At 49.3% G+C, this 19,642-nt stretch overlaps 1 protein-coding gene across 1 annotated transcript in view; it reads right to left on the reverse strand.

Annotated features, from left to right (window-relative positions):
- The window catches only part of tg (thyroglobulin), a 604,630-nt gene that overhangs the window by 455,042 nt on the left and 129,946 nt on the right, over positions 1–19,642 (reverse strand). Inside the window, exons 23-24 of the mRNA XM_085993935.1 lie at positions 17,054–17,162; positions 5,173–5,370 (exon numbers count right to left, since the gene is read on the reverse strand). Of these exons, the coding sequence (XP_085850061.1) occupies positions 5,173–5,370; positions 17,054–17,162 (307 nt within the window). The remainder of the gene's footprint in view (positions 1–5,172; positions 5,371–17,053; positions 17,163–19,642) is intronic.

Genomic DNA, 19,642 nt, shown 5'->3' on the forward strand with positions numbered 1-19,642 from the left:
TCCCCGGACTTCCCCCCCCCCCACCCCGGAACAGAAGCAAGCCAGGCACTTGTCCGAGGTGCCGGGCTCATTTTTAAAAAGATTATCGCGGGCCGCGGCCGGGTGCAGGCAGCTCCTCCTTAAGGGAAGGAGGAGGCCTGCACTTCCCGAACCTGCCGCACCGCAGCGGGCGCCACAGCGCCGGAATAGCGCCGAAATTCAGCGCATAGCGCCAGTTTTCAGGCGCTAACAGCTTTCAGCAGCGCCGGCAGCCGTTTGGGCGCAGAAGTAGTGAATTTTTGGCCCGCCCAGCGCGACTTAGCTCCGGCACTAACTTCCGGCGCTAAAGCCGTCGCTGCGCCAAAACCCAATTTCTAGGCCAATGAGTCTAACATTTGAGCTGATAATGAACCCCCAATTACAGTGTGCTGTCTGGCACATAACTCTCCACTGTTTCAAATGTGCAATACAATCCACAGAGAGCCCACCCAGTCCAAGAAATCTCCCCTATATAATGTAGGACCCAGTCCAGGGGCTCGCTCCTATATAATGTAGGACCCAGTTCAGGGGCTCGCTCCTATATAATGTAGGACCCAGTCCAGGGGCTCTCCCCTATATAATGTAGGACCCAGTCCAGGGGCTCGCTCCTATATAATGTAGGACCCAGTCCAGGGGCTCTCTCCTATATAATGTAGGACCCAGTCCAGGGCTCTCTCCTATATAACGTAGGACCTAGTCCAGAGATCGCTCCTATATAATGCTGGACCAAGTCAAGGGCTCTCCCCTATATAATGTAGGACCCAGTTCTAGGGCTCTCTCCTATATAATGTAGGACCCAGTCCAGGGGCTCTCTCCTATATAATGTAGGACCCAGTCCAGGGGCTCTCCCCTATATAATGTAGGACCCAGTCCAGGGGCTCCACCGTATATAATGAATGACCCAGTCCAGGGGCTCCACCGTATATAATGAACGACCCAGTCCAGGGGCTCCACCGTATATAATGAACGACCCAGTCCAGGGGCTCGCTCCTATATAATGTAGGACCCAGTCCAGGGGCTCTCTCCTATATAATGTAGGACACAGTCCAGGGGCTCTCTCCTATATAATGTAGGACCCAGTCCAGGGACTCTTCCCTATATAATGTAGAATCCATTCCAGGGGCTCTCCCCTATATAATGTAGGACCCAGTCTAGGGGCTCTCCCCTATATAATGTGGGACCCAGTCCAGGGACTCTCCCCTATATAATGTAGGACCCAGTCCAGGGACTCTCCCCTATATAATGTAGGACCCAGTCCAGGGACTCTCCCCTATATAATGTAGGACCCAGTCCAGGGACTCTCCCCTATATAATGTAGGACCCAGTCCAGGGGCTCTCTCCTATATAATGTAGGACCCAGTCCAGGGACTCTCCCCTATATAATGTAGGACCCAGTCCAGGGACTCTCCCCTATATAATGTAGGACCCAGTCCAGGGGCTCTCTCCTATATAATGTAGGACCCAGTCCAGGGACTCTCCCCTATATAATGTAGGACCCAGTCCAGGGGCTCTCTCCTATATAATGTAGCATCCAGTCCAGGGACTCTCCCCTATATAATGTAGGACCCAGTCCAGGGACTCTCCCCTATATAATGTAGGACCCAGTCCAGGGGCTCTCTCCTATATAATGTAGGACCCAGTCCAGGGACTCTCCCCTATATAATGTAGGACCCAGTCCAGGGGCTCTCCCCTATATAATGTAGGACCCAGTCCAGGGGCTCTCCCCTATATAATGTAGGACCCAGTCCAGGGACTCGCCCCTATATAATGTAGGACCCAGTCCAGGGGCTCTCTCCTATATAATGTAGGACCCAGTCCAGGGGCTCTCCCCTATATAATGTAGGACGCAGTCCAGGGGCTCTCTCCTATATAATGTAGGACCCAGTCCAGGGACTCTCCCCTATATAATGTTGGACCCAGTCCAGGGGCTGTCTCCTATATAATGTAGGACCCAGTCCAGGGGCTCTCCCCTATATAATGTAGGACCCAGTCCAGGGGCTCTCTCCTATATAATGTAGGACCCAGTCCAGGGGCTCTCCCCTATATAATGTAGGACGCAGTCCAGGGGCTCTCTCCTATATAATGTAGGACCCAGTCCAGGGACTCTCCCCTATATAATGTAGGACCCAGTCCAGGGGCTCTCCCCTATATAATGTAGGACGCAGTCCAGGGACTCTCCCCTATATAATGTAGGACCCAGTCCAGGGACTCTCCCCTATATAATGTAGGACCCAGTCCAGGGGCTCTCCCCTATATAATGTAGGACGCAGTCCAGGGACTCTCCCCTATATAATGTAGGACCCAGTCCAGGGACTCTCCCCTATATAATGTAGGACCCAGTCCAGGGACTCTCCCCTATATAATGTAGGACCCAGTCCAGGGACTCTCCCCTATATAATGTAGGACCCAGTCCAGGGACTCTCCCCTATATAATGTAGGACCCAGTCCAGGGGCTCTCCCCTATATAATGTAGGACCCAGTCCAGGGGCTCTCTCCTATATAATGTAGGACCCAGTCCAGGGGCTCTCCCCTATATAATGTAGGACGCAGTCCAGGGGCTCTCTCCTATATAATGTAGGACCCAGTCCAGGGACTCTCCCCTATATAATGTAGGACCCAGTCCAGGGGCTCTCCCCTATATAATGTAGGACGCAGTCCAGGGACTCTCCCCTATATAATGTAGGACCCAGTCCAGGGACTCTCCCCTATATAATGTAGGACCCAGTCCAGGGGCTCTCCCCTATATAATGTAGGACGCAGTCCAGGGACTCTCCCCTATATAATGTAGAATCCATTCCAGGGGCTCTCCCCTATATAATGTAGGACCCAGTCTAGGGGCTCTCCCCTATATAATGTGGGACCCAGTCCAGGGACTCTCCCCTATATAATGTAGGACCCAGTCCAGGGACTCTCCCCTATATAATGTAGGACCCAGTCCAGGGACTCTCCCCTATATAATGTAGGACCCAGTCCAGGGACTCTCCCCTATATAATGTAGGACCCAGTCCAGGGGCTCTCTCCTATATAATGTAGGACCCAGTCCAGGGACTCTCCCCTATATAATGTAGGACCCAGTCCAGGGACTCTCCCCTATATAATGTAGGACCCAGTCCAGGGGCTCTCTCCTATATAATGTAGGACCCAGTCCAGGGACTCTCCCCTATATAATGTAGGACCCAGTCCAGGGGCTCTCTCCTATATAATGTAGCATCCAGTCCAGGGACTCTCCCCTATATAATGTAGGACCCAGTCCAGGGACTCTCCCCTATATAATGTAGGACCCAGTCCAGGGGCTCTCTCCTATATAATGTAGGACCCAGTCCAGGGACTCTCCCCTATATAATGTAGGACCCAGTCCAGGGGCTCTCCCCTATATAATGTAGGACCCAGTCCAGGGGCTCTCCCCTATATAATGTAGGACCCAGTCCAGGGACTCGCCCCTATATAATGTAGGACCCAGTCCAGGGGCTCTCTCCTATATAATGTAGGACCCAGTCCAGGGGCTCTCCCCTATATAATGTAGGACGCAGTCCAGGGGCTCTCTCCTATATAATGTAGGACCCAGTCCAGGGACTCTCCCCTATATAATGTTGGACCCAGTCCAGGGGCTGTCTCCTATATAATGTAGGACCCAGTCCAGGGGCTCTCCCCTATATAATGTAGGACCCAGTCCAGGGGCTCTCTCCTATATAATGTAGGACCCAGTCCAGGGGCTCTCCCCTATATAATGTAGGACGCAGTCCAGGGGCTCTCTCCTATATAATGTAGGACCCAGTCCAGGGACTCTCCCCTATATAATGTAGGACCCAGTCCAGGGGCTCTCCCCTATATAATGTAGGACGCAGTCCAGGGACTCTCCCCTATATAATGTAGGACCCAGTCCAGGGACTCTCCCCTATATAATGTAGGACCCAGTCCAGGGGCTCTCCCCTATATAATGTAGGACGCAGTCCAGGGACTCTCCCCTATATAATGTAGGACCCAGTCCAGGGACTCTCCCCTATATAATGTAGGACCCAGTCCAGGGACTCTCCCCTATATAATGTAGGACCCAGTCCAGGGACTCTCCCCTATATAATGTAGGACCCAGTCCAGGGACTCTCCCCTATATAATGTAGGACCCAGTCCAGGGACTCTCCCCTATATAATGTTGGACCCAGTCCAGGGGCTGTCTCCTATATAATGTAGGACCCAGTCCAGGGGCTCTCCCCTATATAATGTAGGACCCAGTCCAGGGGCTCTCTCCTATATAATGTAGGACCCAGTCCAGGGGCTCTCTCCTATATAATGTAGGACCCAGCCCAGGGGCTCTCCCCTATATAATGTAGGACCCAGTCCAGGGGCTCCCCCATATATAATGTAGAATCCATTCCAGGGGCTCTCCCCTATATAATGTAGGACCCAGTCCAGGGGCTCCCCCATATATAATGTAGAATCCATTCCAGGGGCTCTCCCCTATATAATGTAGGGTCCAGTACAGGGGCTCTTCCCTATATAATGTAGGACCCCAGTCCAGGAGCTCTCCCCTATATAATGTAGTATCCAGTCCCGGGGCTTTTCCCTATATAATGTAGGACCCCAGTCCAGGGGCTCTCCGCTATATAATGTAGGACAGTCCAGAGATCTCTCCTATATAATGTAGGACCACAGTCCAGGGGCTCTCTACTATATAATGTAGGGCCCAGTCCAGGGACTCTTCCCTATATAATGCAAGTTCCAAGTCCAGGGGCTCTCCCCTATATAATGTAGGACCCAGTCAATGGTCTCTCTCTTAGATAGTGTAGCATCCAGTCCAGGGGCTCTCCCCTATTTAATGTAGGACCCAGTCCAGGGGCTCTCTCCTATATAATGTAGGACCCAGTCCAAGGGCTCGCTCCTATATAATGTAGGACCCAATACAGGGGCTCTCCCCTATATAATTTAGGATCCAGTCCAGGGGCTCTCCTCTATATATAATATAATGTAATACCCAGTACAGATGCTCTTTTCTATATAATGTATTATGCCGTCCAGAAGTTCTCCCCTATATAATGTACTACATTACACCAGTGACTGCACTAAAATAAAATTGCATGAAAAGTGCTTTGGGACGTTTCTGAGGGGTGATGAATTCCCATATAAATGCAAATCTTTTCTTTTAAAGATTTATTGTACCTCTGTCAATTGTTATGTGACTCAATACGAAGCCATCACAGCACCGATCCATGCCACAAGTCTGTCTGCAGAAATGATGTACATCTGTTAAGCTCGAACCATCTGCGGAAAACGCCAATGCCTGGTATACGCCTGTAATCACGTTACGAAAATCTGTCCGTACGAAAGTCTTTTGAAATGAAGTGGTGAATTCATGACCTGGAGAAAATTAAGAACATACATAGAATCATAGAATCTTGCAGCACAGAAGGAGGTCGTTCGGCCCATCGTGCTTGTGTGCCGACTCTTTGAAAGAGCTATCCATTTAGACCCACTCCCCTGCTCTTTCCTCATAGCCATGCAAATTTTCCTTTTCAAGTATTTATCCAATTCCCTTTTGAAAGTTACTAATGAATCTGCTTTCACCACTCTTTCAAGCAGTGCATTCTAGATCATAACATAAAATGTATATCGATTACGGTAAGATCATTTGACCCATTATACCTCCACTCCCCTGGACTCTTCATTATCTGTTATAGGGGAAGCACACTCTAAGGGGAGATACTTCCTGTTCAGTTGTTTATGATGGGAAATTATAGTCAGGAACAGGCTTGCTATCCTTAAGAAATTTTCAAACTCACTGTCGAATGGAGACCCTCCATTTTCTCTTAGAATCATAGAATGGTTACAGCACAGAGGTAGGACAGTAGGACAGTCAGCCCGTCGAGCCTGTGCCGGCTCTCTGCAAGAGCACTTCAGCTAGTCCCACTCCCCTGCCCTTTCCCCGTAGCCCTGCAATTTCTTTTCCTTCAGGTACTTATACAATTCCCTTTTGAAAGCCATGATTGAATCTGCCTCCACCACCCTTTCTGGCAGTGCATTCCAGATCATAACCACTCGCTTCGTAAAAAAGATTTTCCTCATGTCGCCTTCGGTTCTTCTGCCAATCACCTTAAATCTGCGTCCTCTGATTCTTGAACCCTTCGACCAATGGGAACAGTTTCTCTCTATCTACTCCGTCGAGACCCTCATGATTTTGAACACCTCTAAACTTTCTTTGCTCTAAGGAGAACAGCCCCAACTTCTCTAGTCTATCCACGTAGCTGAAGTCCCTCATCCCTGGAACCATTCTCGTAAATCTTTTCTGCTCCCTCTCTAAGGCCTTCACATCCTTCCTAAAGTGCGTTGCCCAGAATTGGACACAATACTCCAGTTGGGGGCGAACCAGTATTTTATAAAGGTTCGTCATAACTTCCTTGCTTTTGTACTCTATGCTGCTACTTATGTAATCCTAACCCACACAAAGTCCCATTTACCCACCACCCCTGTGCTCGCTGACCGACATTGGCTCCTGAGTCATCAACGTCTCCATTTTGAAATTCTTATCCTCATGTTCAAATCCCTCCATTGCCTCACCTCTCCCTATCTCTGTAACCTCCTCCAGCCATACAACCCTCCGAGAACTCTGCATTCCTCCTACTCTGGCCTTTTGTGCTTTCCCCACTTCCTTTGCCCCAGCATTGATGGCCGTGTCTTTAGCCATCTAGGCCCTAAGCTCTGGAATTCCCTCCCTAATCCTATTCACCTTTCCACCACTCTCTCATCCTTTAAGATATTCCTTAAAACCTACCTCTTTGACCAAGTGTTTTGTCACCCATCGTAATATCTCCTTCTTTGGCTCGATGTCAATTTTTGCCTGATTACGATCCTGTGAATCGCCTTGGGATATTTCACCATATTAAAGGCACTATATAAATGCAAGTTGTTTTTCCCAGGTTCTAAAGACTGGAGTTCCTTACCTTCCTGAATTTTCACTTTCTCTAACTACCTGCAGGCTATTAAATCCTGAGCTTAGTGTCACATAATCACCACTACCCAATTTACCTCATGTTCTCACTCCAGGGACTTGAGCACAAAATCTAGGCTGACACTCCAGTACAGTGCTGAGGGAGTGCTGCACCATCGGAGGTGCCGTCTTTCGGATGAGATGTTAAACCGAGGCCCCGTCTGCTCTCTCAGGTGGACATAAAAGATCCCAAGGCACTATTTCGAAGAAGAGCAGGGGAGTTATCCCCGGTGTCCTGGCCAATATTTATCCCTCAATCAACATAACAAAAACAGATTATCTGGTCATTATCACATTGATGTTTGTGGGAGTTTGCTCTGTGCAATTTGGCTGCCACATTTCCCACATTACAACAGTGACTACACTCCAAAAGTACTTCATTGGCTGTAAAGCGCTTTGAGACTCTGGTGGTCGTGAAACGTGCTGTATAAATGTAAGTCTGTCTGTCTGTCTTTCTTTCTTTCTTTGTCTTTCTTTCTTTCTTTCTCCCTTACCCACTACATCTGCACTGTGGGCCTTAGTCCTCCACGTAGGTCTCAATTTTTTTTACAAAAGCTTGTTGTGAGCATATAGCTAAATGCTTGAAAGACATCCTCTGCCAAAAATAACCAGACTACAGAAAGGACACCTCAGTTAGTTTTTGACTTCACTTTACCCATGTCCATTTATCTGTTTTTAATATAAACATTCCCATCATACCCACAGAGACCTTGCTTCCACACTGCTTCCTGACGAGAATGTGTTTGTTTGTTTGAAGTTGGTAACAAAAAAATAAACGTTCCTAAGTTGGGAATGTTGAAGCGGAGAAGCATTTCCCAGGATTCAAATGCTAGTTGTCCCTTTCTTATTATTCCAACTACTCATGCATAGACAGCATTAACATTTTTTTTGATAACTACTTCAGACAAGCAACTAGATTCTTGCCAAGAAGCCAAGAGAAAGGAAGTTGTCCATAGCTGGGTGCAGGTCACATGCTCACCACAGAGGGGACGCAAGTTGGGAAAAGGAGAGGGGAGAAAACATCTACAAAAAAGGAGCAGTCTTCTCATTCAAAATAACTAAAACCACTTTCACTGTCTGTTGAGGTTATATTTTGCTTCAACAAGATTGAGGACTATAGAAGGGAAGTTATTGTTGGTGAAATTAATGGGTAAATTCTAAAGGGGCGATTTTGCCAACCCTGGAGAGGCGGGTATGGAGGTGGGACTGCCAGGAAAATGGCAGAATCTGGGGACGGGTACCCATCCCGCCCCCAACCCGCCTCCATGCCATCTTCCCGGGAGGCGGGCACCCGACCCGCGCTGGCAGCCACCTCCTCGAGGCGGGAAGGGGATTAGTGCCAATTAATTACCTGTTAACAGGTAGTTAACAGGCAGTTTTTTGGCTAATCCCTATTTTGCCACCTAAAGTGTGGGCTTCCTGATGGCTCCAAACCTCGCCGGGGTCAGCGAGGTGAGCCGTGAGTCTGCGGAGGTTGGAGGGGCCGAGATGTCCGGTGTGCAGGTGTGTGATGGGTGCATGTGTGCATTGGTAAGTGTGTGAGGTTAGTGTTGAGTGTTTTAAAAGCTTTACTTAACTTTGCTTCTTCCTCCAGGCTTCATCTCTTCAGGTCTTGGGAGTCCCTTATCTCACCGGCAGAGAAAGCAGAATGGCCGCTGCATTCTCAAATGCATCAGCTTTCTGCTCAGGAAGGCTTTCTAATTGAGCCTTGAGTAAGTACTCAACTTAGAAGACAGATTGTCAGTGTTTGACAGCTTCACAGAGCTGTCAAATGCTGACATTTCATCTGTCAAAAGCTCTTGACAGATGAAACGGTACTCGCTGACATCACCCAGTAACCGGCTTTCCCTTAATTGGCCTGCTAAGGGCGGGCTTAACAAGGTCAATCAAGGAAAAATAGCGTGGGTTGGCCGGACGTCGATGGAGGCAGGACTAAAACCCAACAAGCAGCAGTCTCGCCTCCCCATTGGCAAAATCACCCCCTAAGTGTTTTTGTATTTACCATTTTAACAGAGCTATTAACCCAATTTAAAGAGGTTAATATCTCCATTAAAGTAGAAAACAAAGATATTTCATGTGAGCTTGTTGAATGTTTGCTCACTAATATCACCAATGGTAATTTCTAGCCTATCATCCTGTTGAGGCAAAATGTGGTCCTGCCAGCCATAAAAGTGACTCTAATTATTATTATGAGGCTGAGATTCCTTTTTAAAGGCATTTTTTCTCTTCATCTTTTTCCTTCATACCTTTCACTTCTGTAGCGAGTATGTAACTTGCAGCTAGGCCTTTGGAAATGTCATTCTGAAAATGACCACAATATAATGTTTGGGAGGGTGTAATGGTTATTCCTACAGTTTTCCTTGGGTGGGTGTTTAGCATGTGTCCATACCGTCCCACGTGTAATCAGACAAGGAGGATTTTACTGTGTTACATTCTGAACATTTTGAAAACAGCTCACTTGGTTGCCAACAGAGGTAATATCCAAATGATGTCATCTGCACTATGAGCATGGTTTCTGTCTGGCTGACTGCACAGTGAGCCTTTGTGCTCTAATTAGGAAAGAGAAGCAAAAAACCTGTCATCAGTGTTCATTCTGCACTCTATCATCGCACAACTCCTGGACAACGTTTGGGTTTTCTTTCCACCAAGAAAAGCTGAACCCATTTTCAGGAAATTGAACTGGGGGAGAGTTTATTCCAAGGGTGAACTCAGAAGAAAAATGGGTCGGAGGAGGGTAGGATGGTGAAGCATGTGGGTGGTGAAAGATACAAGAAAAAGGTCAGATATGGGCTCGTCTGTGATTCAGACGTTGGAAGCAGAGAGGCCGAATGAGATAACATGGTTAAGGGGGTGGGCGTGAATATGGATAGGAAAGCTTATATGGAGTGAGAGATTGATGAAGGCAATGAAATCAGAGAAGAAAGGACAGGTAAGTTGAGATGGAGATGGAAATCACGGAGGATGAAGTCACAGTGCAGAGACTGAGGGCTCGAATTTCCAATCCCCGTGGAGGCGGGTTTGGAGGTGGGAGTAGGGGGGAAATTGCAGAATCAGGGGGCACGAACCCTTCCCGCCCCCAACCCGCCTCCATGCCCGTTTCCCAGGAGGCAGGTGCCTGACCTGTGCTGGAAGCCGCCTCCCTGAGGTGGGATGGGGATTAGTGCCAATTAACTGCTTGTTAACAGGTAGTTAACAGGCAGTTTTTGGCCTAATCACTATTGATGCACTATCAACAACACCAAAGACTAAGAGTTGAACTTATACGAAGTAGACTTTTATTGACTAAGAACTGGAGCATGCCTCTGCTAGTGGATCCATCCTAAGAGCTCCCGGGGGAAGGGCGGTGAGTCACCTTTATACCCGGGCTTAGGGGTGGAGCCAGGGGCGGAGACATGCCCGGACCTGTACAGAGTTAATAGTGGTTTACCACACAGACATGTACAGAGTTAGCAGTGGTTTACCACATTCACCCCTCATTTAAAAAAGAGTCCGGCGGGGTGAAGTGTTTCAAAAGTTCGTATACGAAAGTCTCTCCGGGGGTCTTGTCTGCCGTAATGATCTTCGTGGTGCCGGTTGCGGCGGTTCTTTGCCCGCGGCCGCTTCTCGCGTGGGACGGAGCACTGGCGTGTCATCCTCTCGGGGTAGGGATGGCACCGGCATGTCGTCAGTTCATGGTAGACACCCCGGTGGTGCGTCATGGGTAGTGGTGGTGGGTGGAGGTAGTGGATGGTGATCGATGGTGTTTCGGGTGGTACCTGAGGGTGCGAGGTCTCGAATTGAGACTGTGTCCTCCCACCCGTCAGGATACGCCACGTAGGCGTACTATGGGTTGGCGTGGAGGAGGTGAACTTTTTCGACCAGGGGGTCCGTCTTATGGCTCCTCACGTGTTTCCTGAGCAGGGCGGGTCCCGGAGACATCAGCCATGGCGGTAGTGATGTCCCCGAGATGGATTTCCTGGGGAAGACGAACATCTTCTCGTGAGGGGTGGCGTTTGTGGCAGTACAGAGCAGTGATCGTATGGAGTGGAGCGCATTGGGGAGGACATCTTGCCAGCGGGAGATTGGGAGGCCCTTGGATTTTAGGGCGAGTATGGCGGCCTTCCACACCGTTGCGTTCTCCCTCTCTACCTGTCCGTTACCCCGGGGGTTGTAGCTGGTAGTCCTGCTCATGGCTATGCCCTTCTCGAGCAGGTACTGGCGCAGCTCGTCGCTCATGAACAACAAGCCCCTGTCGCTGTGGATGTAATTGGGGAAGCCAAATATGGCGAACAGGTCGTTGAGGCACCTGATGACTGTGGCGCTGGTCATGTCCGGGCAGGGGATGGCGAAGGGGAAACGGGAGTACTCGTCAATAATATTGAGGAAGTACGTGTTGTGGTCAGAGGAGGGAAGGGGCCCCTTGAAATCGACGCTGAGACGTTCGAAGGGGCGGGTGGCTTTAATCAGGTGTGCCCTGTCTGGCCTATAAAAATGCGGTTTGCATTCGGCGCAGACCTGGCAGTTCCTGGTCATGGTCCTGACCTCTTCGATGGAGTAAGGCAGGTTGCGAGCTTTAATAAAATGGAAGAACCTGGTGACCCCCGGGTGGCAGAGATCATTGTGGAGGGTCCGTAGCCTATCGACTTGTGCGTTGGCACATGTCCCACGGGATAGGGCATCTGGGGGCTCATTAAGTTTCCCGGGCTGGTATAAGATATCGTAGTTGTAGGTGGATAACTCGATCCTCCACCGCAATATCTTATCATTTTTGATTTTCCCCCTTTGTCTGTTGTTAAACATAAATGCTACTGACCGTTGGTCAGTGAGCAGGGTGAAACGTTTACCAGCCAGGTAGTGCCTCCAGTGCCGTACAGCCTCCACTATCGCCTGGGCCTCCTTCTCGACTGAGGAGTGTCGAATTTCGGGGCCCTGGAGGGTCCGTGAGAAGAAGGCCAAAGCTAGGGCGAAGTCGGATGCATCGCTCTCCACTTGGAAAGGGATGGACTCATCCACTGCATGCATTGTGGCCTTCGCAATGTCCTCTTTTATGAGGGTGAAGGCCGCACGGGCCTCTGCCATCAGGGGGAAGGAGGTTGACTTGATGAGGGGCCGGGCTTTGTCCGCATAGTTGGGCACCCACTGGGCGTAGTAAGAGAAGAACCCTAGGCATCTCTTCAGGGCTTTTAGGCAGTGGGGGAGGGGTAGTTCCAGGAGGGGGCGCATTCGGTCGGGGTCGGGGCCGATGACTCCGTTTTCCACCACGCAGCCAAGAATAGCGAGACGCATGGTGCGGAACATACATTTTTCTCTGTTGTATGTCAGATTCAGCTGTTGGGCCGTATGGAGGAATTTTTCTAGGTTGGCGTCGTGGTCATGCCGGTCATGGCCGCAGATGGTGACGTTGTCTAGATAGGGGAAGGTGGCCTGCAGCGCGTTCTGGTCAACCATCCGGCCCATCTCCCTTTGGAAGACCGAGACCCCGTTGGTGACGCCGAAGGGGACTCGGAGGAAGTGGTAGAGGCGACCGTCAGCCTCGAAGGCCGTGTACTGGCGGTCCTCAGGCCTGATGGGGAGCTGGTGGTATGCCGACTTCAGATCAATTGTCGAGAATACCCGGTATTGTGCTATCTGGTTGACCATGTCAGATATGCGGGGAAGTGGGTATGCGTTTAATTGCGTGTATCGATTGATCGTCTGGCTGTAATCAATAACCAGGCGCTGTTTTTCGCCGGTCTTCACTACCACCACTTGGGCTCGCCATGGGCTGGTGCTGCCCTCGATAATCCCTTCCCTCAGGAGTCTTTGTACTTCTGATTTAATAAAGCTCCTATCCCCGGCACTGTACCGCCTGCTTTTAGTAGCAATTGGCTTGCAGTCTTTGGTGAGGTTAGCAAACAACGGGGGGGGTTTGACCTTCAGGGTCGACAGGCTGCATACTTTGCGCGGCGCCGTGTTTAAATTCTGCCGGCTGCAGACTGTAAGTGGGGGCAGGGGCCCGCCATATGCCATCGTGACGCTCTCCAGATGGCACTGGAAGTCTAATCCTAGCAGTACGGGAGCGCAGAGCTGTGGCAGGACGAGGAATTTAAAATCTCTGTACTCCACGCCGTTCACTGTCAGAGTCGCTACACAATAGCCGCCGACGTCCGCCATATGGGACTTTGAGGCCATAAAGACCTGGTGGCGTGTGGGCATAACCGATAGGGAGTAGCGTCGCACCGTGTCGGGGTGGATGAAGCTGTCCGTACTTCCGCAGTCGAAAAGGCAATTTGTGGCATGGCCATTTACCTTTACGTTCATCGTGGACCTGGCTAGTTGATGGGGCCTAGATTGGCCCAGGGTGATGGAGGCCATCGTCGAGGTCGGTGGGTCGCTGTAGTATTCGCCCGCGCCGGGGGCCTGGTCCCGAAATGGTGTCCAAGATGGCGGCTCCCCCGTGGCTGGTGGTGCCCAAAATGGCGGCCCGCACGGCTCACACGTGGTTGGTGGGGTCCAAAATGGCGGCCTGCACGGTTCACACGCGGCGCTGCTGGAATTGGGGATCGATTTCACCCTGCACACTCTCGTGTAGTGGCCTTTCTTGCCGCATTTGGAGCAGGTCGCCTCCTTTGCTGGGCATTGCTGTCTGGGGTGCTTGGCCTGGCCGCAGAAGTAGCATTTCTGGCCTCTGGTCATTGCAGCTGTAGTTGGGCTGCTGGCGGCTTGTGGCCTTACCGGGTCCCAAGATGGCTGCTCCCGTGACATCCACGTGGCCATCCGGTCAGGGGGGTAGGCGTCCATGTTCTGGAGGGCCACGTCTAACGAGTTAGCGAGGGCCACCGTCTTCTGCAGGTCGAGCCCCCTCTGTTCCAGCAGCCTCTGCCGTGTATAGTTGGACCTGATGCCGGCTACGTAGGCGTCTCGGATCAGGTCTTCCATGCATTCCTTGGCCGTCACCGCTTTGCAATTACAGGCCCGGCCGAGGACTCTCAGTGCCAGTAAATATTGGGCGCCCGATTCCCCGGGGCGCTGTTTTCGGGTAGCCAGGAGGTGTCTGGCGTAGACCTCGTTAACAGGTCTCACGTATTGTTCCTTTAGCGTCGCGATGGCGGCCGCGTAAGTTGTGGCGTCTCGGATGATCGAGTAGACTCGGTGGCTCACCCGTGAGTTCAAGACAAGCCGTTTCGCATCATCTGTAGTGACGGTAGTGCTGGAGGCCTCCAGGAAGGCTTCGAAACAGCTCAGCCAGTGTTCAAAGTTATTGTCTGCATCTGCTGCTTGAGGATCCAGGTCTAAACGTTCCGGCTTCAAGATTTGCTCCATGTCGAAAATTTAGCCAATAAAATTGATGCACTATCAACAACACCAAAGACTACGAGTTGAACTTATACGAAGTAAGCTTTTATTGACTAAGAACTGGAGCATGCCTCTGCTAGTGGATCCATCCTAAGAGCTCCCGGGGGAAGGGTGGTGAGTCACCTTTATACCCGGGCTTAGGGGTGGAGCCAGGGGCGGAGACATGCCCGGACCTGTACAGAGTTAACAGTGGTTTACCACACAGACATGTACAGAGTTAGCAGTGGTTTACCACAACTATTTTTAGCCCTGAAGTGTGGGCTGCCCGACAGCTCCAAACCACGCCAAGTTAGCGAGGCGGACCGTCGGGCTGAAGGGCTTGGAGGGTTTGAGATGTCCGGTGTTCAGGTGAGTGATGGGTGCATGTGTGCTGAGGTAAGTGTGTTTGGTGTGTGTAAAGTGTTTAAATAAGTTTTACTTACCTTTACTTACTAATGCAGGCTTCCTTCCTTCAGGTCTCGGGAGTCCCTCATCTCACCGGCACAGAAAGCAGAATGGCTGCGAGCTGTCAAAAGTTGCAGCATTCTGCTTTCTGTTCTGGAGAGATTTCTAACTGAGTCTGTGGAGAAGGACTCAAGTTAGAAGTCAGATTGTCAGTGTTTGACAGCTTCACAGAGCTGTCAAACGCTGATATTTCATCTGTCAAAAGCTCTTGACAGATGAAATGTCAATCCCTGACGTCACCTGTAACCGGGCGCCCTTAATTGGCCTGCTGAGCCCGCTGGGTGGGCTCAATAAGGTCAATCAAGGGAAAATCGCGTGGGTTGGCCACAAATCAATGGAGGCAGGACTACAACCCAAAAAGTGGGAGTCCCGCCTCCATCACATTCCTATTGACAAAATCCAGCCCTGAGGGTGGAATGGAGGAAGGATAGCTCTATGAGAAACTTGGAGTGGGAGCGGTAGAGAATAAAGATTTTAAAGGAGGCGAGACGGGTGGAAGAGGTGAGGGGCTGGATTTTCTCAATGGAGACGAGTTGGAGGCGGGACTGCTGCTTGTCGGGTCTATGTCCCGCCTCCATCACCTTCTGGCTAACCAGCGGGATTTTCCCCTGATTGACTTTGTTCAGCCTGCCCTGCGGGCTCAGCAGGCCAATTAGGGGGAAGTCACTGACAGAGCACGTCAACGTCTGACGTGCTATCTGTCAAGACTTCTTGAAAGAAGAAATGTCAGCATTTGACAGCTCTGTGAAGCTGTCAAACACTGATATTCTCTGTAGTTTGATGAGTCCTTGTGTTCACGACTCATCAAACCTTTCAACTTTGTAGATTTCAGATGACTGTTGGTTCAGAGGATCCAACAGCCAGTCTGTGAAATCGACAAGGAAGATGTCGGGACTCCCGATCTAGAGCGGATGAAGGCTGTAGACAGAAACCAAGGTAAGTGAACATTTTGTAAACTTAACACTCACCATACATACTTACCACTCCACACTTGCACCCATCACTCGCCTCTACATCTTACTTTCAGGTCCCTTCGACCCCTGCAAACCTCCTACTCGACTCCTCCAACCCGGCGGGGTTCTCCGAGGTCGGGAAGCCTTCACCTGTGAAGGTAAAATGGCACTAATCCTTTTTCCTGCCTGTTAACAGGCAGTTAAAAGGATTTAATCCCTTTCCCGCCTCCAGGAGACGGGACTCGAAGCAGCACATCTTCCCGCCTCCTGGCAAAAGGGCACGGGGGTGGGATGGGGGCGGTTTTGCCATCCGCCCCCACTTTCTGCTACTTTACCGGGAGTGAAACCCAAGGACTGAGAGCAGTGCAGCCCAGGGAGGCAGGGGAGGGTGAAAGGTGAATCCACATGAACAGTACAGATAAGAGAGCTGGTCCAAAGATCAGCTGTAGGAGCATGCAAGTTTTGGGAGGAGCAGTAGGAGCTTGAGGAAGCGGTCCAACACAGTCCAGCTAAGGGTGATGGAAGAATTCTGAAGGATGAATGGAGTCAGCGGCCAAGGGAAGCAAACGGAAAGCGTAAAGCAAAGTTCATTGAGCAGAATCCAGAGGAAGATGGGAACCGGATGGAAAAGATCAGAAATATCTCGGTGTACAGTGAAAATTTCTCAGTGGAGGAGCGGGAAACGGAGGACACAGGAGCAGGCCAGGTATTTCAGCAGAGAATATTGTCTCTGCAGGAAGCGATAATGGAAGTGGAGGAGCAGGTAGATTTCTGTCCAGGGCCCAACACAGCAGCAAAGTAAAGCTGAGAAGCCAGCAGTACCCTGAAGTACAGTCCTCAAGCTCCGCAATTAACAACAGCAGGTGGGGGATGGGCACTGTAGGCTGGAACAGGTTACCTTAAAACTTGAAGTGACTAAGTAGCAGAGCAGAGTCATGGCAACTGAGTCTAAGTGTAGTCTAGACAGTGATAATGGTAATTTAATATGGTATAATCCAATCACGGAACTTAGAGAACATCATAAACCATGACAGCAAGGCCAGTTGGAGAAATTGGACAATTCCAGGCAGAATATTAATGTGACCATTCTTTGACTGTCTGTTGCTACATATGCATTTATATTCCCTGTTGGTTTGATAGATGCCTTGCCCCCTATATATCCCGGCAGTGTAAGGTGACTCACACACTGGTAGTGCATTCTTGAACTTGGTTTTTAGTTCGTGATTGTGTAGATTTTAGGATCATTCAAAGTCAGGCCCAGAAAATAATAAACTTCCAGCCCATGCAATAAAACATGTCCTCATCTACAAATGGCTCATGTCCATCGAATTCTTGTAACACTCACCCTTCTTCCTGTAGACGCTCAGATTCTCCGCACTGCTACCGCTGATTTTGAGCTGGCAACTGATCCCTTCATATCTGTCTGTAGCTGAGTTCCCCAGGAATCCTTGATTCTAATAAAGAAAAATATAAGCAGAGTAAGATAGATAGAATAATAAATCATTCTTTGGGTAAATGTAATTTTTATCTGATTACCCTTCAGTGAAGGGCCTTGTGACGCTTTACTATGTTAAAGCCGGTATATAATTGCAAGTTGTTGTTGTTGGATAATATGAGTACACAATGGACAATAGACAGGGGGTAACGAATTATCTAAAGGTTTCAATGAAAGAGTAATCAATCCTGTATATCCCAATGATATACAGGATAATTGGTGACCGACAGTAATTACCAATGACTAATTTACTGCAAAACTAAAGGTAATTTTGTCAACATCAGCAAAATCTGGACTCAGAGGCTGAGGTATGAGGGAAAGCTGAAGAAACATGCCTTTATGATCTTTGAATGGAGACAACTGAGAGGTGATCTCATAAAGGTGTATAAGATATTAAATGGTATAGAAAAGGTAGATCCAAAACACTACTTTAAGCTAGTGAAATGGATTTTTTTAATAAGCATTCTAGGGATGGACAATGCTGGCAAGGCCACATTTATTGCCCATCCCTAATTTCCCTGAGAAGGTGGTGGTGGGTCTTGTTGAACGAGTGGTGACGGTTTGTATGACAGAATGACTTGCTAGGCCACTGCGAGGACAGTTAAGCGTCAAGTACATTGATGTGGGGCTGGAGTCACGTATAGATCAGATGGGGAAGGCAAGCAGGTTTCTTTCCCTAAAGGACATCAATGAACCCATTTAGGGTTGATGTCAGGAGGTGCTTCACAAAAGTGTGATTAACACATGGAATTGATTCCAGATGAAATAGTGGAGGTAAAAGCCTTGGAATCATTTAAGTAGATGCTGTGCCGGCAATACTCTAGGGTTTATCCTGAATGGATGAGCTCCGATTGGTTGAAAGACCTTTCTCATCTGTATCTATCTTGTGAAAACCACCAGACTAAAATGTTGCCTCAACGTCACATTTGTATTCGTTCTATTATGCAATTGAAATCTTCCTCTGACTAGATAAAGGATCCTCGTGGAGGGAAGAGGACAAGACATCATGGGAGTGTTGTAAATCAAAAGAGAATCAGTGGGATATGTGTCAAAGACTTCACCTGAGCAAATAATGAGACAAACATCCCACTATGGGGAGACACTGATTAGAGGCCATGAGCTTTCCCATTGGAGTGGAGAGAAAAATCAGAGAGTGCGTCACCCTGGGCCATTTTCACATACCTCTCAGCATCAGCTGCTCAGCAGCACTGCTGGAGATTCAGAAGTAGGTCTCCAGTCAGATAAGGTGCATGACATAGAAAGGAGAAATGAGGAGAAAAAAATAAAAAGGCATTTTAAAGAAAGAGTATCCAAGATTATCTACTCCTCGATAAATTAGGAGACGGTTCATTTCCTTTATGAAAGGTTCCACCATATAATTATTGACTGTGCTCATTGGAAATCTATTCCATTTGGTTACAACAAAAACAACAACAATTTGCATTTATATAGCGCCTTTAACGTAGTAAAACGTCCCAAGGCGCTTGTTTCACAGGAGTATTAAAAGACAAAAAAATTTGACACCGAGCCACATAAGGAGAAATTAGGGCAGGTGACCAAAAGCTTGGTCAAAGAGGTAGGTTTTAAGCAGCATCTTAAAGGAGGAAAGAGAGGTCATCAGCGTACATGTGGAAATGGACACTGTGTTTTCAGATGATGTTGCTAAGGGGCAACATGTAGATGAGAAATAGCAGGGGGCCAAGGATAGATCCTTGGGGGACACCAGAGGTAACGATGCGGGAGTGGGAAGAGAAGCCATTGCAGGTGATTCTCTAGCTACGATTAGGTAGATAAGAATGGAACCAGGCGAGTACAGTCCCACCCAGCTGGACAACGGTAAGGAGGCATTGGAGAAGGATGGAGTGGTCAACCGTGTCAAAGGCTGCAGACAAATCAAAAAGGACGAGGAGGGATAGCTTACCTTTATCACAGTCACAAAGGATGTCATTTGTGACTTTGATGAGAGCCGTTTCGGTACTGTGGCAAGGGTAGAAACCTGATTGGAGGAGTTCAAACATAGAATTGCGGGAAAGATGGGCATGGATATGGGAGACAACAACACGTTCAAGGGCTTTGGAGAGGAAAGGGAGGTTGGAGATGGGGCAGTAGTTTGCAAGGACAGAGGGGTCAAGGGTTGTTTTTTTGAGGAGAGGGGTGATGACAGCAGATTTGAGGAGAGGGGGACAGTACCTGAGGAGAGAAACATAGGAACATAGAAGATAGGAGCAGAAGTAGGCCATTCGGCCCCTCGAGCCTGCTCCGCCATTCAATGAGATCATGGCTGATCATCCAAATTCAGTACCCGGTCCCTGCCTTCTCCCCATATCCCTTGATCCCTTTAGCCTTAAGAAATATATCCAACTCCTTCTTGAATATATTTAATGAACTGGCCTCCATCGCCCTCTGTGGCAGAGAATTCCACAGGTTCACCACTCTCTG

Source organism: Somniosus microcephalus, chromosome 7 (assembly GCF_052327205.1).
Source record: "Somniosus microcephalus isolate GS21.2 chromosome 7, FLI_Smic_1.0, whole genome shotgun sequence".
NCBI classification, from domain to species: Eukaryota; Metazoa; Chordata; class Chondrichthyes; order Squaliformes; family Somniosidae; genus Somniosus; species Somniosus microcephalus.